The 25,080-nt window shown below is 45.1% G+C and overlaps 1 protein-coding gene across 4 annotated transcripts in view; it reads left to right on the top strand.

Annotated features, from left to right (window-relative positions):
• The window catches only part of TMEM229B (transmembrane protein 229B), a 40,442-nt gene extending 16,437 nt beyond the window's left edge, over nt 1–24,005 (top strand). For 3 of the 4 annotated variants that reach the window (XM_074868075.1, XM_074868074.1, XM_074868072.1), the window contains one exon: nt 20,273–24,005. In XM_074868075.1, coding sequence (XP_074724176.1) covers nt 20,300–20,803 — 504 coding nt within the window. In that variant the 5' untranslated portion in view covers nt 20,273–20,299 and the 3' untranslated portion in view covers nt 20,804–24,005. Of the gene's footprint in view, nt 1–6,225; nt 6,383–20,272 lie in introns of those variants that run through there. The other variant, XM_074868073.1, reaches the window with a different exon arrangement.
• The last annotated feature ends 1,075 nt before the right edge of the window (nt 24,006–25,080 follow it).

The following is a 25,080-nucleotide window of genomic DNA, read 5'->3' as shown; positions in this document are numbered from 1 at the left end:
GGGAAGATGGTGAGGGAAGGCTGCTGAATGGGGACCACTTCCAGGCGTCAGAAGATGCTCCCTATATGGGAAGATGCTTATATACTGATCATCATAGACCAGTTGAAGAAGGGAGGAAGATCTGTCAGTGTTGTGGATGCAGTGCAAAACTTCTTATGTTGTATTGTGCTGTCAAAGTATCTAAGTGCAGGTGACTGAAGAGTGAGTTAGGCATAAGAAATACCCAAGAGAGGCATGTCTGAGAGACAATGAAGGTATAGTGAAGCAAGTTGGTTAGCTGCATATGTTCTAAGTTAGTACGAGCCTGTGCACAAAGAGCACGCTTGAAAACTGTCAAGGGATCTATTTTGAACACCTTGGTGTTGCTAGGAACTGTTGTGCAAAGTGGTGAAAATCGTGCTGTTTAGCATAGGTGTGACAGGTTTGTTGTTGCATGTATCAAGACTAATTATATAATGGAAGCATATTTAGGTTGTTTCATTCATGGTGGGAGATAAAAACTTAAATTCTTACTCAACCTACCAACAGTGTATTGCTTACTACCAAGTGATTGTCATAAAAGTCCTTACATGCTGCAGGTTTGTTTAACTCTAGAAAGGAATGGACAAGCTGACCAGAATGTGTGCCTCCAGCACTGTCAATAGTAGATGCATGTTTCAGGCATGAAAATGACAGCTCTTAAGCATTTTATGCAAGCAGGGACAAGATAACATATGGTGCCTCTCTGGATCCATTTGCTATGGGTCACCTGGTGCTCTGTTTGTTGAGCAGATTTTAAAGATGGTTTAAAAAGAATTTAGGGTTTGGGGTTTTTGGAGAGGATTTTTTTTTGGTGGCCAGCGTGAGCAGTATGAAACCGTTTTACTTAAAACTGAGGAATTCTTTTCTAGTCTTATCACGAGACAGTTCCCAACACACAGATGAGAACTGGCATCTTTGTTCAGCTGCCTCCTTGCCCAGAGGTGTGAGGTACCTGTTGTTACCTGGAAGAAGAACAAGATAAAGAAAAAATCTCATTTGATAACACCTGAAATTAGCCTATGTAACCTCGTATTTCACTGAGGTGGATAAATCAGTGCTGTATATGCTTTAAGCATCTGTAAATAGGTGCTGGAAAGATGCAGGAATGATAGCATCAGGAATGCTCAAAGTCCACTTTTGTCTCCAGGATGTGCCCATCTCTAGCTGCCTTCACAGGCTCTAGTAACTACAAATGGGAGCCTGCGGAGACAAAGCTTGTAATGAAGGTACCTTTGTTAAGTGCCTGAAATTCATGAATGAATTTGGGTCTCTCTGTGTGTGTGGTGGAAATGTTTATATGAAATTCAAAAGCTGGTAAAACTGTGTCATGCAAATAATTAATTTGTTTGAATGGTATCATGTTGCAGTAATGGTGTAAGGCAGATTACTGGAGGCTGAATCTCGAAGAACAAGTGGCTGCCAGAGGTGTGTTTCAGTCAATGAGAGCTCAGTGCCTGCACAAAGGAGGGATCAGCTCCTCAGTGCTTAACTAACAACTGTGCCTCCTAACATAACAAGCAGTTGTTTAGAGTGTATCTTTAACCTTTTATCTTCAAGAGATGGCAAAATAAAAGCTGAAAACATAGTCAGGAGTTAAGGGCACCACAAATGAAGAGCTGGGCAGAAAGTGCCTGGCAGAAAATAGTGTGACCCTGGGAAAGCCCTGCCCTGTTTGGGAGCTCTGTGGCCAGTCGTTAATGGGGCAGGACACTCTCCTCACCCCTGGCCAAGGCCATTTGTCTAAATACAGAAGAACAATTACATGGTAGCTGGGTAAAGCCTTAGGTTACAGTTCAGTGGAAAGAAGCCAGTTGAATTGTTATTCCATTAATAATCCTCTACTGCTGCATGAGTCTCCAGGATGGCAGGCTTGCCTTTGTGCTGCAAAGGATGGCACAGCTGTGGTTGTTTTGTTTCCTAGTTGTGCTTGCCAGGCCCCATGGGTAAACTGGGTTCTTCCAGCCAGATGCAGAGCGCAGTAAGCTTCCTCTGACAAGTTGACAGAAATTGGTGGAGTCTTGGTGCTTAACAGAAAGAAAAACTAATTATGGGAGGTGTTGAGAACGAGCTGAACTTAATGGATGGGAAGTCGTGGTCTTACCACTTCCTCTTACACGTTCCTGTCTGGTGTAAATGGCTCTGTAGCACATAGCCTGGTAGATAGCATCTCTTTCAGTGTTTCAGCTGAGAGCGTTCTGTTCTGCGTTTCATAGGATTTGGCCGCTAGGCTGCCATGAGACTTCAAAAATAAGCCTCTTCTGGGAACCAGGTGAAGTATGTTCAGCTCAGTATTCCCTTCTCTTCAAAGATCAAGAGCAATATGGTTTTTTAAGAAGAGGTAGTATGTTTTACTGGGTGAACTAATATTGCAAGGGGGTGGAGGGGGCAATAAGTTGCAGATATTCGGGCTGTCTTTGGGCTTGAAGCTGTTTGAAAATGAGTATCAGGTTTCTGTCTCTGATCTGACCAAAGTAGTAAGATTGAAGTTACTAAAACCACAGTCTGGGTCTGCAGTAGCTAATTCTCCCTGGCATGAGTATTTTGCTAGTGGAGCCCAGCAGTAGGGAAAGATTGTGCACATCACAACCCCAGCTGGACAGAGCCACTGGGCCACTGACTCGTCCTCTTCAGCACTTGTGTCCCCACATGTTCCTGAGGCCCTTGTATGACCATCATGAACACTTTTGTAAGGGGAATTAAGAGTTGGTGAAAGGTATTGTCTGGACTGTCCAGAGGGACATCTGTCTCTTTGTAAATGAAAGAGAAGCTCTGGCAGTGAGAACATGAGCTTTCTGTGTTGTGCATCAACATGAGTTATCTGTTCTGGAAAGAGCAGCTTCCAGAGGCAAGTAAAAGAATCCAGAGTCACTTGGTGTCTCTTCTAAGATGGGCAAGGATCTGGGCCAACTAGTGCTTGTGTTTGGATTATGAGGATATTTTGTCAATTATTGGGAATTAAGCAAATATATATGAGAAAAAGCAAGGGCTATGTGTGTTTTGGAACATTTCTTCTTGAAGCCTGAAAACCAGAATAAATAGGATTCTGGTTTCTAGATCTGCAGCAACAGCGAATAAGAAAGATGACAGGGTATGACACTTTCTTTGAGGAACAGGCTGTCTTTTCATGTGTGTTTGTACAGACCTTGATTTACTGACACCTGGCTGCTCCTTCTGGTAGTAATATTAAGGGAATATATGTCTTACTGTGAAGTATTCTGACACAACCGAAGATGCAAGTTCAGTTGTCTTAAACTTCTACTTTAGGAAGGTAGGATGTTCAGTTTCATCTATAGTGTTACCATCTGGTACAGGCAGATGCCTTCAGCCAGTGATGTGTGCTCCTGGCCCAGGGCTGAGACTGCTGGAGATCATATGCAAGAGCCCCTTCCTGCTGCTGATCATTCTCTCAGAGTGCTAGTCAAATGGTAGCCATGCCCCACTGCAGTGCCAGGCTAGTGGAGACAGGTTTTGAAATAGTTACCATCCCTTTTTTGTAAGGGCAGAACGGGTCAGTGCACGTAGTCTGGCTATATTGAGTCGTTCTCTTTCTGCATGCAGCAGCTGCTTGGCTTCAGACAGAAGGGAGTGCTGAACTAGAGAAGCACAGTGAACTCCTGCCTGCAGAGCAGAGTAGAATTTACTTCTACTAAAACTAAAATTGTGTCTTACATCAAGAGAAGTTGTTACTAATATAGCCTTCTAAGCAGAGTCATCTGAGACAAGAGACTGGTAGAGAAGCAGTCCTGACTGACTTTGTCAAGAATTGTTGGGGTTTTGTCAGCTGTTTGACAGAATATGCAGTCAAGAGTCATAATCTTAACTTTTCTTCCAGTGTTGTCAAGATTAGTTTTCGTCCCGGAGCAGCCTTCGGGTTCATATCCCACCATGTTCCTCTTCCTCTCATCCATTCTTCTGTATTCCAGCAACTCAGCTTCCAAGCAAGACTCACAAAGAGCACATCTCTCCTACGCCAAGCATGGATCTGTACTGCCAGTTTAACTTTGCCACTGAGAAAAACTCCAGTTCTTTGTTCCAGATGCACTGATTCTACAAGCACTGGTGCAGGAAGATGATGTGGCTAAAGTGCTCTGATGTAACATCTCTTCTGACTTCAGATGTCTTGTCTGTACCTGAGTGCTGCCTCTTCTCAGCCGTTGCTCAGCAGCTCGACAACAGCAGGAAAATAGCCTCACTTTTCCAGGCCATTTTCCAGCCCCATTAAGGTTCCCAGCCAGGCTAGTTTGAAGGATCCTGTTAACTTGGGGTTGGTAGCCAGAAGAATGGAACATGTATCCAAATTATATCTTGTCACTGTAGTAGCTTTGGAAATCCATGGATCTTCATTATCTGCTTAGGTGAAGTTAACGATTAGGAAACAGTGATGAGTTTACTTCCCTGACATCTGCCCCCTACAAGGCTTCAGCTAATAAATACACTTACAATTTCACTTGTGCGTTCTTCCTTGTTTCCCTCTATTCTACCAAGACTCCAGGGTCTTTTCATCCTACTTCTTTTAGATCCATCTTCTGTTTTCAATGCAAGGTTCTTGCAAGGCTTTCCCCAGATGAATTCTTACCAGCTTCTCCTCTCTTTCTGTGCTTTGGCTCACTGGGTCCTAGAGAAGGCAATGCAAATATGGTAGTAATTTTAAAAACAAGCAAGAAAATTGCTCTGCTTTCTGCTACGGCAGCTGTGTGTGTGGACTCAAATTCAAGTCTCCTTTTATCATTGTGCTTTGACCTTTTGCAACTGTGACAACTTTCTGCAGCTGAGAGTGGAAAATGTCTTCTGTGCAGATTGACAGCTGATAGGAGTGAAGAGATGAGTAGTATTTTTACCTCATTGCTGAGTTTAGGATTACAGTTATCAGTTCTTAAGGATTTTATTTTCTAAGGTGGAAGCTTAATTCTTTTTCAAGTGTTTCGCAAGTGGGTGGTATTAACATGATGCAGTTAAATTCCACGAGTCCTGAAGCAGATGCATGTTAGCTGCTATTCACAAGAGATGGTTTAGAATTTTTCAGAAGACTGAATGTGTAGATAAGATCTGGGAAAAGGGATGATTGTGAGTAGGGTCTCAGCATGTACCACAGCCATAAACCGCTAGACCTTCAAAGCAGTCTGAAGCTATGGTATTGCTTTATTTCATGATCTGGGCTACCTGGTGCTAAGAAGGATGAATTCCTGGACCCAGGTATTCGGAAGCATCTGAAATATCCCTGTGCACATACAATACAGACTTTTCTGTCTTAAGAAACCTAAAGTCTTACACTTATGTCGACTAATAAATATAGGCAAGTTTTGAAAATGCATTCCTGTATTGGAGCAATGGATATGTTGGTTTTATTGGGGAGACTGTTCAATAGAGCATGGTCATTTGGACATGCTGCAGTCACAAAAGGAAATGTGGAAAAGGGTATAAACATAGTATTAAATTGATCTACTTTCAGAGGGGCTGTGTAAAGGCTGAAACTGAGCATGCCCTGTGGAGCCGTGATAAATGATGAGCAGGCTGCAGGTAGGAATCCTGAATCCAATAGTAGTGTTTGTAAAAGGTCACCTCAGCATAAAAATGAACACAGTTGGAAAAAGCAATTGTAGGAAAAAAAAATAATCTGTCTCCTTCAAGTAGAGGGGAGAAGAAGGCAAATAAGCAAATCAATAAGGACAGCATATAAATGTGTCTGTGTATCTTCATATACCTTACATCTGAAGATAGAATTAAAAATTATGTAGGCATAGTGAGTTGATTTGCCTTTGTTGAAGATATCTGTGGTCCAGTCCACATTAGAGTGTGAGAGAACAGTCCAGCTCTGTGATTGGAAGAGAGGCAGTAAGAAGCTCAGAAAGACTTGGAAAAGAACCAAGGTGACATCAGCTGTAGTCAGAGGAGATGTGGGGCATCCTTATGACCCAGCTCCCTGGCTCATGAGCTGGAGTGTGTGAAGCTGCAGCTGGGAGCACATGTTTAGGTTGGAAGAACAGCGCTGGGAAACACCCCTGGGACTGTACCTTCATAAGCTGACTGATTGGAAAAGGAGGGAGCTGTAGGATGCAGCAGTAAAAGCTTACGGACAAATGCTGAGTTAAGAAATTGATGGCTGAAGAGGTACTATGCTTCCTTGAATGGCAGGCAGAAGTAGCCTGGCAATACCAGTTCTGCGTGGGGCACAAATGTTGAGTTATTGCTTTATTTAAAAGAGCTTTTGAGTGTTCAGCTTACCACCTTTCAGAAGGCTGAAAGTTTCAGTCATAGTCGGCTGTGGGAAAGCTCTGGTGCTGCCTTCTCGGGACACACAGCACATCATCAGATGAGTAAACACACCAGCGGTCGCTCGCCGGGGGGACCAGCTCCAGTGTAGGTAAGCCCGCACCGGGAGGGGGGAATCGCGGCAAAAGGGACCGGCAAGGAGCTCTTTTAGGGGGCTTTTGAATTTTTTTGGAGCCAAGAAGGCGGCTGGCGGCTCTAAGGGGGCTGGCAAGCCGCTGGGCGGGCAGCTGAGGCGGCGGGCGGAGCCAAGTGCCGGCGGCGCCTGTTCTGAACGAGCTGTAGCCGCGCCACCGGGCTCACCGCCCCCCCACCCCCCCCACCTCGGAAACGAGCTGGGTGGGCTCTGCCGGGATAGCGGGGCGGAACCAGCACCACCCACCGTGGTCAGGTGATAAGAACCCTGTGGGAGGGTAGCGACTAATGCCGACAGAGCTCAGGGTGACCCAACAGTACCTGACTGTGAGTGCCCCGGGGCAGGTTGTAGGGCAGGGCTGAGGCTCTGCCACGGCACAAGGTACGGTCGGTCGCTGTAAGCGATTGTCCAGTGCCGGAGAGAGGGGAGGGAAAGAACAGCACTTCAGGGACGTGAGAGCACAGGGTGTGGGAAACAGCACCCAGGGGTTGGTTCCCTCCCGGCCAGAGAGAAGACCATGGTCACAACACGGCCAAGAGGCAGAGTGATGAGGAATGTGGGGACCCAGACGGAGGTCCTGCACAAGCAGGCGGCTGTGCAGGTCTCTGCCTGGCGAGAGTGCCTGAGCCTGGCACTTGAACCGGAGGGAGTCAGAGACACTGTTTGTGTGTGGTGTGATCAAGTAAGTGATCTGCTCAGGCAGGTGGTTGAACTGAGGGAGGAGGTAGAAAGTTTGAGAACGATCAAAGAGTGTGAAAGCGATATTGGCTGGTGGAGCCGTGCTCTGAGGCAAAGGCAGCAGGTAGAGGCTCTACAAGAAATGCAGGACCCCCTCCCCTTCTGTCACCAGGCAGAAGGAGGGCATGTGGAGAACAGGGGGGAATGGAGAGAGGTCCTTGGAAAGGCAAGCAAAAACCTTCTCGGCCCCCCTCACCTTCCCAGTTGTCATTGTACAACAGGTATGAGGCTTTGGAACTAGACAGCTAGCCGAATGAAGATGGAAATGAGGATTCATCCGGTCAGTCACCCACAGCTTGCCCCCACACCCTCAGCCCCGTGACTTGCGACTTCTTCAAGTAAGAAGGAAAGGAGGGTAATTGTAGTGGGTGCCTCTATTCTGAGGGGTATGGAGGGGCCCATATGTCCACCAGACCCATATCATAGGGAGGTCTGCTGCCTCCCTGGGGCTCGGGTTACAGATATTAAAAGGAAGGTCACTGCTCTGGTGCAGCCCTCTGATTACTACCTTTTGTTGGTTATCCAGGCAGGTAATGATGAGGTGGTAGAGAGAAGTCTAAAGTCACTCAAAAAGGACTTCAAGGCACTGGGGTGGCTAGTTGAAGGCTTGGGAGCTCAGCTGGTGTTTTCATCAATCCCTCAAATGGAAGGGAAGAACACTGACAGAGGGTGGAAAACACATCTGATTAACACGTGGCTCAGAGACTGGTGCCACCATCGGAATTTTGGGTACTTTGATCCTGGCGAGGTTTATAAGGCACCTGGTCTGCTGGTGACAAATGAGACAGGTGGGATGCAACTGTCCTAGAGGGGGAAAAGGATTCTGGGGCAGGAGTTAGCAGGGCTTATTGACAGGACTTTAAACTAGATATGAGGGTGGAGGGGGAGATAACTGGGCCTGTTAGGAATAAGCTCAAGGGAAGCATGCCAAGGCTTGAAGGATGGTGGACTAGTGAGGACTCTCCCTCTGCCATTTCATTTGAGAGAAGGGATAGATGTTTAGAAATCATGGAAGCACCTGAGAAGGGTCTGGTAGGAAATGGGGCCCACACTCACAAAGAGGTGTTGGATTCATGAGCTCATGTCAAGTGCATCTATACCAATGCACGCAGTATGAGCAACAAACAAGGGGAGCTTGAAGCCATGATGCAACACGAGAACTATGACATAGTAGCTATCACAGAAATGTGGTGGGATGCCTCACATGACTGGAGTGCTGCAATCAATGGCTACAAGCTCTTCAGGAGGGATAGACAGGGAAGGAGAGGCAGGGGAGTGGCCCTGTATGTTAGAGAATGCTATGAGAGCTCAGAAATCAAGTATAGTGATGTCGGGGTTGAGAGTGTTTGGATTAGGTTAAGGACCAATAAAGCAGATCTTGCTGTGGGAGTCTGCTATAGACCTCCCAACCAAAGCAGTGAGGTGGATGAAGCTTTCTACAAACAGTTGGGAGAAATCTTGCGGTCACTTGCTGTTGTTCTTGTGGGGGACTTTAACCTCCCGGGTATCTGCTGGGATCACAACACAGCAGAGAGGGAACAATCCAGGAGGTTCCTGGAATGTGTGGAGGATAACTTCCTCACACAGCTGGTGAGTGAGCCGACCAGGGAAGGTGCCCTCCTGGACCTGCTTCTTGTGAACAGGGAAGAGCTTGTGGGGGAAGTAAAGGTTGGAGGCCGTCTAGGGTGCAGTGATCGTGAGATGACTGAGTTTTCGATCCTTGGAGAAACAAAGAGAGGGGTTAGTAAAACTGCCACCTTAGACTTCCAGAGGGCAAACTTTGACCTGTTCAAAAGACTGATTGACAAAATCCCTTGAGAGGCTGCCCTGAAGGATATGGGAGTCCAGGAAGGCTGGACATACTTCAAGAGAGGAGTCTTAAAGGCACAGGAGCAGGCTGTTCCCGTGTGCCGAAAAACAAGCAGTGGGGAAGGAGACCGGCCTGGCTAAACAGGGACCTTTGGCTGGATCTCAAGAACAAGAGGAGAATCTATGACCTTTGGAAGAGGGGGCAGGTCTCTCATGAAGACTGTAAAGATGTAGTGAAGCTATGCAGGGAGAACATTAGGAGAGCCAAAGTGCAACCAGAACTCAACCTGGCTACAGCTGTTAAAGATAATAAAAAATGTTTCTATAAATTCATTAATAACGAAAGGAGGATTAGGGAAAATCTCCCTCCTTTATTGGATGCAGAGGGAAACATAGTAACAAAGGATGAGGAAAAGGCTGAGGTGCTCAACACCTACTTTGCCTCAGTCTTTAGCAGTGGAACTGGCTGTTCCCTGGACACCCAGCCTCATGAGCTGGGAGATGGGGAGGGGAAGCAGAATGAGGTCGTCACAATTAAAGAGGAAGTGGTCAGAGACCTGCTACACCACTTGGATGCACACAATTCTGTGGGACCGGATGGGTTACACCCAAGGGTGCGGAAAGAGTTGACAGATGTGCTTGCCAAGCCCCTTTCCATGATTTACCTGAAATCATGGCTAACTGGGGAGGTCCCATTGGACTGGAGGGTGGCAAATGTGACACCCATCTACAAGAGAGGCAGAAAGGAGGATCCAGGAAACTATAGACCTGTCAGTCTGACCTCAGTGCCAGGGAAGGTCATGGAGCAGATCATCTTGAGTGCCATTAAAAGTCATATAATGGACAACCAGGGGATCAGGCCTAGTCAGCATGGGTTTATGAAAGGCAGGTCCTGCCTGACAAACCTGATCTCCTTCTATGACAAGATGACTCGACTATTGGATGAGGGAAAGGCTGTGGATATTGTCTGCCTGGATTTTCGAAAAGCATTTGACACAGTTCCCCGTAGAATTTTCATAGAAAAACTGGCTGCTCATGGTCTGGATGAGCGTACAGTCTGCTGGATCAAGCACTGGCTGGATGGACGGTCCCAGAGAGCGGTGGTCAAAGGAGTTAAATCCAGCTGGCAGCCGGTCACAAGTGGTGTTCCTCAGGGCTCGGTGTTGGGACCATTTCTGTTCAACATCTTTATTGATGATCTTGATAAGGACGTAGAGGGTATCATCAGTAAGTTTGCAGATGACACCAAGTTAAGCGGGAATGTCGATCTGCATGAAGATAGGGAGGCTTTACAGAGAGACCTGGATAGATTGGATCGGTGGGCCAACGTCAACGGGATGAGCTTCAACGAGGCCAAGTGCCAGGTCCTGCACTTGGGCCACAACAACCCCATGCATCGCTACAGGCTTGGGGAGGTGTGGCTGGAGAGCTGTGTGGAAGGGAAGGATCTGGGGGTTCTAATTGACAAACAGCTGAACATGAGCCAGCAGTGTGCCCAGGTGGCCAAGAAAGCCAACGGCATCCTGGCTTGTATTAGAAATAGTGTGACCAGCAGAAGTAGGGAGGTGATGGTCCCCCTGTACTCTGCACTGGTGAGGCCACACCTGGAGTATTTTGTCCAGTCTTGGGCACCTCAATACGAGAGAGATATCGAGGTGCTGGAGCGAGTGCAGAGGAAGGCAACGAAGCTGGTGAAGGGCCTGGAGAATAAATCCTGTGAGGAGCGATTGAAGGAGCTGGGACTGTTTAGTTTGACGAGAAGGCTACTCTCTACAGCTACTTGAAAGGACATTGTAGAGAGGTTGGTGCTGGTCTCTTCTCACGGGTAATTAGCTATCGAACAAGGGGGGATGGCTTTAAACTGCAACAGGGGAGGTTTAGACTGGACATTAGGAAAAAATTTTTCACAGAAAGAGTGGTCAGAAGTGGAATAGGCTGCCCAGGGAGGTGGTGGAGTCACCATCCCTGGATGTGGTTAAGGGTCGTTTGGATGTGATGTTGGGGGATATGGTGTAGGGGAGAACTTTGTAGAGTAGGGCTGATGGTTGGACTCAATGATCTCAAGGGTCTTTTCCAACCTGAATGATTCTGTGATTCTCTGAATGAGTCTGACCTGAAGGGGAGTCATGAACTGCTAAACATTAGAGGTTTTTGGTGGATCTGGTGCTTCAGGTTAACAAAAGAGAAGAATGGCAGGTGTGCATAAAACATGAAGATGGTGTGTTTGTAGTTGTAACCCAAATGCTAAGTTTCCTGATTCCTTGAGGAAATAGCAGCACTAAAAATGTAAGCCTTCTTTTGCAAAGATGCAAATAGCAACAAAGTACCCAACACAGTGGAGGGGTATGTCTGCTGTGCAGGAACTAGGCCCTAAAACCTAAGTTTTTGTTGACTTGTAATTTAGGTCAGAAATTTGACTGATGTACAAAGACAGATTTACCTGAGTGATGTGCTTACAGGCTGCTGCTTGTTTTTTCTGACTTGAAATAAACCTGAACAATAGAGTATGAAACTCACCACTAATTTATTTGCCCGTACAATATGTTTCCACTGCTGATGACATACTTTGCAAGCCAGTGATGGCATGATTAATCCCCATGGTACACTAATTGGTGGGCAGTAATGGGAGAAACTCTGGGGAAACTGGTCAGAGGAGCTGCCTTTCCCAACTGTAGTCATGGTTGCCTACTTGAGGATCTTGTCAGACATGGTGAGGTAGTCAGTAGGATTCTGAGAGTTATCCTCTTCTGCCCTTCCTTTCCAGTATGTTTCTACCTCTGAGGACCTGTGTGAACTTGAAATTAAGATGATGAGGTAGCCACCATCTTGGAGTCTCCGCAAGGATTCCTTCGGTTAAAAAGAGTAATTTAGCAATCTGAGATGGCTCAAGTTTTCTCCACCAGGGATGTTAGGAGGCAACTTGAGCAATCACAGCCTGGCAAATAGCAGATAGCGCTTGGAAGACCTGGTTCTTTCACATCTCAGCAGTAGTTTAATATTAGGAAGGAAAAAATATATGTTGAGGAGGAAAAACTATTTTCTGTAGAATTGCCATCAAGAGACTTCCAAAAGTGGAAAGAGAGAAGAAAACAGCCCAAGACTGTCATAAAATGTGTTTCTGAATGTGCTTAGAAGTGTGTTCCCTCCTGTCTCATCTGTCTTTATGCAGTGCCTTCTGCTTGCGAGGTTTAAACCTAACTCAGTTTAGACCAAGATGATAGGTTTCTGTGTGGTCTGCAGCAGTTCTGTTCCTCCTAAATGAAGAGTGGCTGTAGCTGCTAGCTGCAGGTGTTCTTACTATCCAGTTACCTACTATCAGTTGAATGCTGGGAGCTTATAAGGGCTTGTGCACTGGTGAAGAGTAATACAAGGAGAGGGAAATAGGTCTTTTCAGTTGTGTATATGCAGCAACAATTTCCAGTAAAAGAAACAGCTAACTTTCTGAAATGCTGCTTTGAGCTTTACCTGCAGCAAACTAGGAGAGACTGCCTTGGATCTGTCAACAGTTCTAATTTTTCTGTTGTCTTTTACACACATTGCTGTTCTTCACAGATATAAGTGACGTGGATTGTGTCAGGGTATATTAGCAGGCTAGGATTTTAGATACTCTTACTTCACTGCCTTGATCATAATGTTTTTCTCTGCCAAGCTTAATTTTCAATGTGAAATGTGTTTAGATTTTTTTTTTTTGTAATTTTTTTTGCCAAACCTGGCTTTCCTCCATTTCACGCTGATTCTGGCTGGTTTCTGCAGATTGTTCAGAAGAGCTGGGCTAAGCATATTTATTTGTTACTGATACTGACCTCTGTGAGTTGTCCAAGTCAATTTATTATTGTAGTGTAGTAGTGGACTGGTGTATTTGCTTTTCATTTTGCTTTGGAAAGAAGATGGGGGAATTTGCTAGGAAGAGAAAAAAATTTCAGAAAAGAACTGTCTGAATTTCCAAACAGCTTTAATAAATCATGTAAGATGGGTGACACATAATGTCTTGAACTTAATGTTGTCTCTTTACATCTGTTGCCTCTCTAGTGACAGTGAAGAGGATATTTGCTATAGCAAAATCTTGTAAACTCTCAGTATGTTATCAGGATAAATTCTCTCTCTCCATCACTCCATTTTGGATTGCTTTTTCCTGGTGAGCCACGATGTGCATTATGGTCTTTGAATGTCACATTTGCCTCAGTCAGCTAATACAGCATGTTAAGCTCAAGCTTTCAAAAACAGCCATGAATTTTGATTGCCACTCTACTCAAATGCAGGGTTTGACATGAAGGGGCTCAGCTCGCAGGAGCTTACAAGTCAGGCAGTTGCCCATCAGGGAACTATGAGTGCTCAGACTCAGGCCTGAAGTAATGGGCTATAAACTTGTGGCAGCTTTTGCAAAAATGGGTTCTAGGAGCTCAATTCTGCTCTCACTGCAGAGAATTAAGTCAACCTTGACTTACTGTCCAGGTTAAGATAATGGTGAACCCAGCAATTGAGCACCCAAAACTGAAGGATGACTGATACGTATTCTCAGGGGAGGTTGTGCCCCCCTGGACATGCCCCCTTGGGGGCAGGCCTTCCATAGTGCTGGCCCCCTCCTTGGCAGTGTTAGTGGGAAGCTCTGCCCGCTCCTACAGCAGGGTCCTGGCTTCAAAGTCTCTGCTTTGTGCTGGGGCCACTTCAGGGCCACTTGAGTCCTTGCTGGACACTTGCCTGTTTGAGAGCTGTAGTATCAGCAAATGCTGGGGACGCAGGGCAGCTTTTCCAAACAGGGGAGGGCAGCAGGTAAGGCACAGGAGTCTTCTAGCAACAAGCTTGGAGAAGGACGTGACCTTACCTGAAAGAGATGCTGGGAGATTCAGGGATAATACTTCTAGATGCTGAGTTTGGACTCAGTCATTTTTCACAGATTTGTCTTGCAAGTCTGCTGCTTGCTTGAGTCTCGAGGGGTCTTCTGTCAGGAACATAGGAAACATCCCTCTTGGTCACTGTAAGTAAAGAGCTGCTGCCTTAATTTGTACTCTGTTTGGAGTGGTCACTGTGGGCTAAGGTGTGTTTGAGTAACATGATGCTGTGTGTGAGGCAGGGCACGGGAAATCTCAGCTTTCTGCCTTCTGCTACCATTCATGAGATCCATTAGTCAGAAAACTATTCTTTAAACTAACAATGTCTTCATGTTTTTTCTCTTTGTTCTCTGAAAAAGCCCTCCTGCTACACTCCCTCCCAAGAAAACCCTACCTTTCTCTTTCCCATTGTGAAATGGTGCCTTCTGGGCAGCCCACACACAGGCATTACCAGTAAGAACTACACTTCCCCATCCCTTTGGCTTGGTCTGGTAATTGGATTCATTTAATCTCCTTTTGTCGTCATTCTTTTTTACTGCATCCCAGTTCTCTTTGGAACAGATTTGAAAGATAGGCAGGGATCAGAGGCTGCCAGCAGGTACAGAGTGAACTGGGCAAGGGAACGAGTGGCAGAGAAATGATGTGCCTTCTAAGGGAAAGGAGCTAGAGACAAAAATGAGGGGGAAATGCCCATTGGGAATGGGCTGTGCTTTCTTATTTGCAGTACATGGCAGTGTGGGTAGAACTCTGAGGAGGGGAGGCAACATGCATCCTGATGGAGGTGGAGTCCAGAGCAAAACCAGATGATTAATACATTCAGAACTGACCGGAATCCCAAGGCTCCAGATCCATCCTGAAAGTGCTAAGAGTAAGGAATGGACATCAAGTCTGAGGAGACATCAGTCTGTGGCATGCTTTTAGCTTCTTTGCAGGGCTTGATTAATCAATCTGCTGGAACTATTCCACAGTTCAATACCGAAATTCTATTTTCTGAGCCACAGTTAATTGAGGCTCTTGGTTACCTGAAGGATGAATATCTCCTTGGAGTTATGACTTCAGCACATAAGTACCGCTAAGACTTTACTGCATAAATCTTTAAACACTGATGAACTAATGTCTTGGGGCCAAATCCAGCACCAGTGTTCTGTAAATCGTTACTCCTAATGGTTTGTGTGAGATTTATATGAAGATGTTGAAGCCAAATTTGCAGCACATTAATTGAATGTTGTCCTTGGATGCAAAAGCATGCTCATTTGATGTTTACTCACAGGGAAAATGCAAAATAAGAGATGAAGAATTACCTTAAAAAAGTCATGTCAATTTTCATCAACACATCCTTGTATCTACTCTTTGTTAAAGCAGAAAAGCAGATACACGTCTGATTCACCCAGTCTTAAGGAAGAACGCAGTAGCTACAGTGATGTGCCAATGAAAGTAATTAAAAAAGTAATCATAAACAATTACTTTAGTATGAGTACTCTTTGGGTAAGAAGGAGAATATCATAAGCAGTAGAGCTTATGGTCAGGGAGTGGCAGGTGCCCTCTGCTCCAGAGTTGTCTGCTGCCCACAGTCCTGTTGTTTGGAGGGAGTGAAATATCCTACTATGTATGTGCCGCCTCTGCAAGTACTCTTTCAAATTAAAAAGTAATTATGACACATAACATAGGGTTATAGATGTACCTAAGGCCTTTCTTAGAAAAATGAGCATGCATGTTATAAAATTAAATATTAGTAAATACTTCAAATATGAATTTGTAAAATAACACTATGTCCTCATTTTTTAACTGGCAGAAACAACTGGGCACTAAGAGTAAGGAACTTCCTGCAGTAGTTCAAGTTCACCTGCGGTGAATCAAGTAGCTGACAGAATTTGTAGCCTCAGGCCATGGCTAAGCAGGGAAATTGTCTCATGGAGGTTTTTTGACTGTGATTTTCTTTTATTAGCACTTCAGAGTTAATTCAGAGTATCTTGACGAGGTCTCGTTATACCCATCCAGAGGCTGTGAGTCTCAATAATTCTGCTGTAGTAGAGTGAATAGAGACAATCTGTGAGAGATTTTTTTGAAGGAGTTTGGCTTAGTAGCAGGGAAACAGGCAGAAAGCCACTGCAAAGGAGAGCTTTTAAAAAATGAGCTAGGCAGTGCTCAAGAACTTAATCAGGCATGAATATGACATGCACTTCATGTCTCCCCTGCAGTGTCTGTGTGACAAATGTGCCATTATTTCTTGGTCTACCATCAACCCATTTTCTGATCATTTGCCTCTTGCCTACCCGAGCTGTGTGACCTGCAAAACTGAATGCAAGTATGGAAGTGCTCCTCTTGCGCAGAAGGGTCTTGCACATGAAGCATGGCAGTCTGGGATTTATGGCCTTTCTCCTTACTTGGCCTCGTGCATCAGGTTTATCTGTATCTTACCACAACCTAGGGGATGATTAATAGCCATTTCAGAGTTGATATTCTAAAATATAAAAGTATAATCTTTGTGTTGTTAAAATATTATTTTCTTGCAGCCCTAAGTCAGAGTCATGCCCCAATCTTCTGAACCAGATTTGTGTAGAGAAACAGTCCTTCATATACTATCCCCTGTTAGGCCTGTACTTGTTTGCTGTAGGTGCGGGGCTCTTGGCCTCTTCATTGCCAGCAGCATTATCTGCACAGGCCGGGCAGCCAGGAAGAGGACTGTGCATTCCTCCGAGGCCCATGTGTGGTTTCCATAGACTTGCCTTTTTTCTTATATTAGCAAGCTGGAAAAGAAGGTCCTACTGGAGAAAGAGGGAAAATTTCTGTGCTTGTTTAGCTCAGGCTTCCTAATAGCATTGTATTGGAGGAACTATTTCTACTTTAGCTGCTTAAAATATAATTTGCTGATGACGGAAAACATTTTCATAGCTTTGAATTTAGAAGTTCCTTGTTTTCCACAACACAACACAGTGTGACCAGCCTCAGTACAACCATGGCTGTCCATGCGCAGTCTCCATGATTTGTTTGCTCTCTGCCGAGACAACTGCGTAGGTGGCAGCTGTGTTTCTGGTTTTCAGGAAGTCGCTGCCCATCCCACTGTAACTACCTCAGTGATGAATGTCATTTGTTTTCCTCAGGAGACTGAAGCTATCATACGTTCAGAGCTTTTTGGTCTGTGTTACTGTCACTCCATTAAAAGTCTTGCCATCATCAAGTTCAATTATCTACTTGAGGCTTTTCACAGATCTGCATCTCTTACTGAATCCAGGCGTGGCCTTCTGTTTGGATTCTTCTCCCACTAATGTCCTGTAACTACTTTTCAGCTTGATCCTTTTATCATGAATTGTTGCTCAATAAAACACTGCTTTTCTCCTTCATTTCCCTCTTGAGACCTTCTTGTGCTGTATTGCCTACCAGGCACCAGCCAATTTGCAATTTTAATTGTTTTGTAAATGCTCAAGTGACTTGTAACCATTACACTGTACAGTCCTCAACTTGTGCAGTGATGTGCTGTAGCCTGTTGTAGTCTCCCTAGGTATCCTCCATTCCCTTCTATGTCTTACTGTGTGCTTTTTGTTTATTTTGAATGAAATATTTTAAAGGAGGAGCTGTGATTTATGGATTTGCATAGTGCCTAGCACAGTGGTACCAGTTTATGTTTGGGCTACCACAGTTTGGCATCTGCCTTGTCTTGGGATGCTCTTTATCAGCAGGCAGCCTGTGAGGACTCTTTCAAGCATATTGTAAGAAGGAAGTTCCCATCAAGGTTGGGCTGACTGGGCACGTGACAGTAGAAGGCAAATATTGAGAGAGTGTGTTGAGACTGCTTGTCTCCTTGTAGTTGAGGATTCAAAAAAAGTCAGTAGTGGTCTTTGCAGGGGGTTAACTTGTATTGTGTTGTAGATGTTGTCCCAGACCTGGTCTAGATTTGGTTATTAGACTTCTAGTGGAATGACTAGGTATTTTGCAAAGTGTAAAAAGGAAATAGAGAATAAATAGATAATTATTAAGTACATGGTATAGAACCAGAAGAAAGAAGTCTTCATTGAACAGAGAAAATAGTGTGGGGTAGAACAGGATGTGGCTTGTTGCATATGTTTCTGTGAGTCTTTGGCTTTGGTGGGCAGGAGGGAGTGAGAGGGAAGGACGTTCTGCGCATTTCATTTATGTGATCATTTGTGAAGAGATTTTCAAAATTAGAAGGAAAATCTTAAGATAGTACTGCATGCTGTGGATGCTCCCAGCTAACAGTTCAAATACATTTCATGTAAAGCTGTAGAGAGAAGTGCAAGGAGTAAGGACCACAAGTGGAAAAGCTTAGAAAGGCATATTGAAAAGAGAGGAAAACCATACAATCCCTTGGCAGCTTAGTAAAAACTTTACAATCGTTTTCTGCCCTGGAGAATGACATTCCGTATTTCCTCAGTGCCTTACCTAGCAACAGGTATGACTTTTAAGACCTCTGCATCTTTTGATGTCTGTCTCCTCAGATATAATAAACTTCTCCCTTCCTGCTGCAGTCATATATCCCCATTCTGACAAGAGATATCTAAAGTCCATTTCCTTCTCACTGCTTTCCCTTACTCCCGTACCTCTGACTATGGATTTGTTCTTGAAATTATCTGAGAATGGAGGAATGATTTGAGGATTCAAACTCCTAAGCTTATCAGCTGTGCTGGCAAACTAACCAAGTAACATTGCATTGACTAACTCTCATTCTCCTCAGAGAGAAAGTTCGTGGTACCCTTGCCACATCAGCTTCCTGTGGACTGTGTGCAGATACACCCCCTGCATATTTCTCATGTGTCACCTCCACTGCTGTCTTGCAGGATCTCTTGGGACTGAACCGTTAGGAGACATGAGGGGATTCCTAGTGACTCTTCAGTCTTTCATCCACAAGCTCAGAATGTGCTGTTGACCCAGATCTGTAGCATCTGATGATAGTTCAGTGTCCCGTGTAAAATAGATTGTGCCGTTAGGAAAAGGGTCTTTGTTCAAGCACTGACATCATATGAACTGCCAAAACTTTGGTTGTTTGGGTGTCAAGAGAGGAGTGAACAGGTCACGGATAGAGCTCTTTCAATATTCCCCTGGGAATATTCTGTGTATTGTCTTTATGTTCATTATTATAGTTCATTTTTCCTTGTAAAGGTTTCTCTTCTCTCGTCTCCTATCAGAATTTCCGTCATACTGCATGTTAATAGTTTGTTCAGAGAGGCACTGTGTTTACAGGGCAGGTCAGGAACAGTCTCTTTCTAGATGGCATTGGAATGGCTGCACGTAAGGTTAGTGTGGTTCTTTCCTAGCACCTTGTACCACAGAACTGACAAGTCCAGAGCAAGCAAGTTAAATAGTGCCTGATGAAGAGTCAAGAGAAACCCAACTTGAAAGAGTAAGCTCCTCAGAATGAAGGAGGTCAAATTCACCCTGTAGTGTAAATCTGTAAGGCTTCAGTAAAGTTATGCTTAAAATCAGCTGTGCTGGCGACTGTAGTGTGGCAGAGCAATGCTTAGGACCTTGTAAATCTCTGCAAAAAGTGTAAAAAAAATAATTTTGCTGAAACAGTTCGGTGATAAGCAAATCGTGCCCTTTCAAAACCTTCACCAAGTTTCTTCCTGTAAAGACAATTAGAGTTTGTTCTCGTTTCCTATTTATCATGACTAACCACCTCTTTCTGTGCTCAGCTGTTGCTTTTTATTCTCCTCCTTTGTGTTTTGCTGTCCTGAAGCCAAATCTGAATGGATTTCAATGGCTCTGTTGTGCTTTTTGACTTGGTATCAGGCAGTCTTACACCATAAGAAAATTATGTTTCAAATCCTAGCCATACAGTGCATGAGTTCTTTAACAGAAGAAATGACAGTTCAGCTGAATAATGGGTGGAAGGTGTGGTGTCTGCAAGTGTAAAACCTCAGAAATTTTCTTCTCCGGCTCCCTTTCTGTAGCTCCAACCAAAGCTCAGTTTTTCACTACAGTAAACATTTTGGGTATAGAGACTGTAGGTGACAGCTGGAAGGGCCCAGGCTTTCAGTGCTGTGTTCATCTAATCTCTTCCATATTAGATTCAGAAAAGTAGGGGATAGTGCTGTTTCTTGAAAAGAGCAAAACAGTGATCTGCGGTCCTTGTGAGATGACTATTTTTCTACTAACTAGCAACCAGTAAGTTCTTTGGAAGCCTCACCCCTGGCAAAGCCTTTGTACCTGTCAGCTCCCTCCTTATGACCGGCGAATACCAGCTGCATCCCGCTTCTCAGGCAGAGCAGTATACGTTGCCTGGGCCCATTCTGAGACTTGGAGCCCAGTAACGTGCCACCTTTCCACAGGACTTAAAATTTGCTGTGGTAAAAATGAGACAATTTAAATTTCACTTCTTTCTCAGATTTGCCCTCCGTGGATGTTACGAGTTTGTGTGTGTTGCCATCTGGGGGATAAGGACTTGTGAACATCCTTGTTGACTCCTCTCTCTCTCTTTCTCTTTCTCTGTGTCTCTCTCTCCCTCCCTCCATTTCAGAGTGCCTGCTGGGGTGTGCGCAGAAGGATGGCTGCGGCAGAACCTCTGACCGCTTTCTCCCGATGGTACCTCTACGCCATTCACGGCTATTTCTGTGAGGTGATGTTCACAGCTGCCTGGGAGTTCGTGGTCAACTTTAACTGGAAGTTCCCAGGTGTAACCAGTGTGTGGGCACTCTTCATCTATGGCACCTCCATCCTCATTGTGGAGAAGATGTATCTATATCTCAAAGACAAGTGTAACATTTTAGTGCGCTGCTTCATTTACACACTTTGGACATACCTCTGGGAGTTCACCACCGGCCTCATCCTACGCCAGTTCAATGCCTGCCCATGGGACTATTCCCAGTTTGATTTTGACTTCATGGGCCTGATCACCCTGGAGTATGCCATCCCATGGTTTTGTGCTTCTTTCATCATGGAGCAGCTGGTGATCAGAAACACCCTGCGCTTGCGATTTGATGAGACTGCTGAGCCGGGGGCCCCCACCATCCCCGTTGCCTTGGCTAACGGCCATGTGAAGACTGATTGAGCAGTGACTCAGAACCACACTTAGCAATCTGAGAGAGCCCAGACCTCTCCCGTGGACTGTCAGCTCTGGCTCTGAGGTACTGCTCCTTGCTGTATGATAAGATTCATAAACCCCATTTTTCTAATGGGGGATGTGCATGGGATATACCAGAAAAAAAAATGGAACCAATAGATTTTCTATGGATTTTACTCTTTGGGCTCCAAGGACCAATATCAGTTACTTGTTAGTTAGGTCATTTCTGATTTTAACTTATTACAGATGAAAGCAGTCCTTTTGCTTATACTTTTATGTGGAGAAAGAAGAAAAAGAAATGCTACAGCAGAAATGCATTCAAAAAGGAAAAAAATCCTAATTAGCGGATGGGCATGGAAACGCCAGCTAAGTTAGTGATTGGCTTATTCCATTAGGCAATATTCAGGTGCTTGCTTGCAACCAATACCTCCCGTGGGACCCGAGATGCTGCAGGAACAAGGAAAAATCCATCTGCTGTTGAGAAGAACCTAAGACTGGCAGTCTGCTGGGGAGGTAGATGGTGTTCCCCTCGTGAGGTCCCACTGGCCTCTCCCCGGGTTCTTTGTTGCACCACGAAATAATCCGGTGCTGGACATCTTGCTGAATTTATACAGATCTTGTACTTTTTGAAATCTCAGTCCTGATACTCACTAGAAATTTTTTCTTTGTTTTCTTTTTTCTTCTTTTTTTTTTTTTTTGTTAATAAAGGCCTTTTTTGCCGAGTGAATTTTACCCTAATCTGTGCAATCTAAATCTTGGCAAAAGGCACAAGAAATAGTATAAGTCTTCCCACCTCCTCTGTCCCCCCAAAGCAGACCTTGCCTGAGGGTCTGCTGCAGATTGCAGCTCCCATCTCAGCCATGCAACCTTGTAGAGACTGTACGGGCCACAAGAGTTTTCTGCCTTCCTTCCCAGGGATTCCTCTGTTTCTGGTGATGTTGATGACTTACTCTGGCTGCAACCCATTGTATTTGAAGGTCAAAACCTTCATGTGTCTGATGTGGTATCCAGGATTTGGTCCTCTGGCGCTGACTCTCGCCTTCTTTCAGCACTGGCAGGTCCTGGCTCAGTTCTGCCCGGTGTTCCCCTCAGCGCATCACGAGGATTTGCTTTTTCTGCCCAAATTCTGCTTTAAATAACCACAACCATATTGTCATGACAATAATTGGAGGCAGCAAGAGATATGCCATGCTTCCTGATACGTTATTAAAAAACCCAAATTACTAAAGCAAAAAAGCCCTCTCTGAAGAGCACTTCTGAGTGAGGCTTTGAGTTAAGGTGCGAGAGCAGCAGTAGAAGGGTGGAGTGGGACAGAGTGCTGTGGCTCAGTTGTAGAACTAGCTGCACTGTGGACAGTTTGAAATTTAACCTACTGGGGACGTTTGAGGAATACGGAGAAAGTTGCAGTGCAGGGGAAGTGCTTGACAGTGGCAGCCACAGGTTCATAATTCGCTCTGGCAAGTCTTGGCTTTTGAAATTGGCAACAAATATGAGGCTTCCAGCTGTCAGATGTATCTCACTCCTAACTGGTTTATGGGGAAGGTTTGCTGTAGTTGCCCTGTAGGGCCAGATTAATTTTAGGTGTTCTTCCAACATAGTCAACAGAGCTGCACCAGGGATCAGTTTGGCTTGAAATGCAAATGTGTTGTAGGATTCCACTCTTGCGTTGGAAATGGCTAGGCTATTTCTGTGTGGGTTCCCTGTCTCTGGTAGGGACTGCTCAGCTGTGAACCTGCTCCTTGCCCCAGGGCATCCATTCCTGAGGGGAAAAGCACTCCTGGCCCTGTGAGGGGAATTGTTTGTTGGTTCTGCACTTATTAAGGCAGTGTTAATCCTTTTTTGTATCACACAGAGTGCTATTATTTTACTCCTCCTCTCGCCCTTCTCAGGTGGCATCCATTGCTGGCAATGGACACACGAAAACACTGGTGGCAAGGAGCTAATCAAATGTGCCCTGGGGTATGCAGTGTCTCCTGAAGCACCCAGAAAACTTTAGTGGGAATTTAGAGTTGCCTGTTTTATTGTTCATTAAATTAAAAGAGAACAAACACTGAACAGCTTTTTTTTCTTTCATGCTGTGATGACAGTATTACGAAATCAGAGGAACAGTATGTAGTTTATCAGCCTTGATGGTCTCAGGTGAAATAGTCACCTCACACTGTACCTGGGGAAAAAAAAAAGGATGAGATTTGTACACAGGATAATGTAGATGAGCTCTGCTGGACCAGAACAAGGACTGCAAGGTGCAGGTAAGAGTTGGGATCTCCTCATTTTGGCCCTGGTTCTGTCACGGTCACTAAACACAGTGTGTAAAGCTGGGTTGTCCTCTCACAGCATAGATTAAGTGCGGTGTTGTGCTGCCTTCTACACCACCCCTGCATCATCTGAAACCCTTGGCTTCATAGAAACATCCTTAGGATCCATGTGTTTTCCTTAGCTGTTATAAAACTCTTTAAAAAAGGAGTTAGTAACGTGGTTTGGTGACTCCCAGCTGCAGCTGGGACTGGGGGAGGAGGAGGAGTGGCTGTCCACAGAGCTAACCTGGTGCACAGTAACAGTCACGTGTCTGGACTTTAGAAGGTCCCCACGAAATGACACTGATTTTGCTCAGTGATGTAATATTTAGATGCTCAAACTACGGAGGGGTTTCCCAGCAGCATCTAGTATCTTATTTCATTATCCATATTGCCTGTGCCATTGTAACAGCTATTGTAGTCTGCTTTCCACTGGTGTACCACCCAGCTATTGCATCCTTGTAGAGTGTAATTTATACCCAGAAGTGCACTTTACTTGCAGCTTGCACACCAGAAACAGAAAGGGACCCGGCAAATTCTTAAATCAATTCAAATAATTATACATAATACTCTGTACCTAACGCAGCAGGATTAGCCAGACTTTGCCTTTCTGAGCAACATGGCTGCAGTCAGAGCTTCGTCTTTTCTGCAAAATCTCCCTTTTTAATACATGTGATGCTTCTTATAACATCTTACAGAAGTGCCCAGAGCACATTATCGGGATCTCAGTGGCAGCTCAGCGAGAGCTCAGGAGCTGGACTGAAGTTGTAGAGACATTTACATTGAGAAGAAGAAAAACGCACAAGGCCTAACATTTGTTTGTACGTGTATGTTCCTCGGTAGATTAAAGTTGCCTGTTTTGAGTTCACCAGCAATAAAAAAACCCTTGTGATTTATCTACCTTGTCCTAACTGCAGCAAGGAGAGAGTGGCCCGTCATTGCTTTTCTTTTCTGGTGGGTGGTGGGATATGGACTCCAATTACCCTAGGGTTCCAATTTTGCCTCCCTTCTCTTGCTTACCTCTTGCGTGGTCCACCCTAAAGGATCTCAAAGTACATGGTGAAATACAGAGTCTGGTGTCCTGCGCACAAGAGGCAGTTCAGGCATTACTGAGATATCTGTTCATACTCCAAAGATCTTGCCAGAGGGAAGTGGTTGATTTGCGACAGAACCAGGCTGCATTTTGGTCTTTGGTGTTACAGTTGAGACAGATGTGTATATATGTACCAGGTACTCTGTTGCACCTTTGGTCTGAGTGCATTTTGTAATTAAAGCAGAATAATCCAGTCAAGGTTTTGCTTGACTAGTCCTGTGACTATAAAAGGTAAAAAAAGACTGCAGGGCTTTAACTGCTTTGAGAATTAGGAAGTAGGTGACTGAAGTCCTCCTGAATTCAACAGCATTGCTCTGCTGCTGACTGGGTTTCTGAAACCTGCACAGAAAGAAAGGGGATTTCTTCGTTCATGGGAACTTCTGCCCTTTCTGTACTATGAATAAAACATGAGCCACCACTATGATGTGAACTGAAACCAAATTTTTTTCTATTTTGGTTTATCCTGGGCCCTGAATGCATGCAATATGCCCTGTAGTCAAGGGGGAGGCTTGCAGACCTGAGTTCTTTGCTTCAGTTCTTCTGCCTGCAAACTGCAGCTGAACCATCTGAGAAGGAGACTACCCTCTTCCCCTGCCTTCCTGCACATCAGCAGCTACCAAATACTGCGATCCATCCCTTGTTGTAGAAGGAAATCTCTGGTGCAGGCCCGCCTAAACCAGAAGCTGTTGCCACTGTGCCTCCCCTTGCCCAGCTGCTTTGGCCCCTAGTGACCGGGTATGGTCACAGAGCTGGGGAGATCTCAGGAGGGTTGTCCCTGTTTGGCAAATGGTCTCTACTCGCACGTGTCTTCCCTGCTCCCCTCTGAGTGTCCTGAGCCAGACCCTGGGGAAGGGACCTTCCCTTCCGTCCACCTCTTG

Source organism: Strix uralensis, chromosome 4, assembly GCF_047716275.1.
Source record: "Strix uralensis isolate ZFMK-TIS-50842 chromosome 4, bStrUra1, whole genome shotgun sequence".
Classification (NCBI taxonomy): Eukaryota; Metazoa; Chordata; class Aves; order Strigiformes; family Strigidae; genus Strix; species Strix uralensis.
Note: the sequence above shows the minus strand (reverse complement) of the source record. Positions and strands in the feature narration are given on the sequence as shown.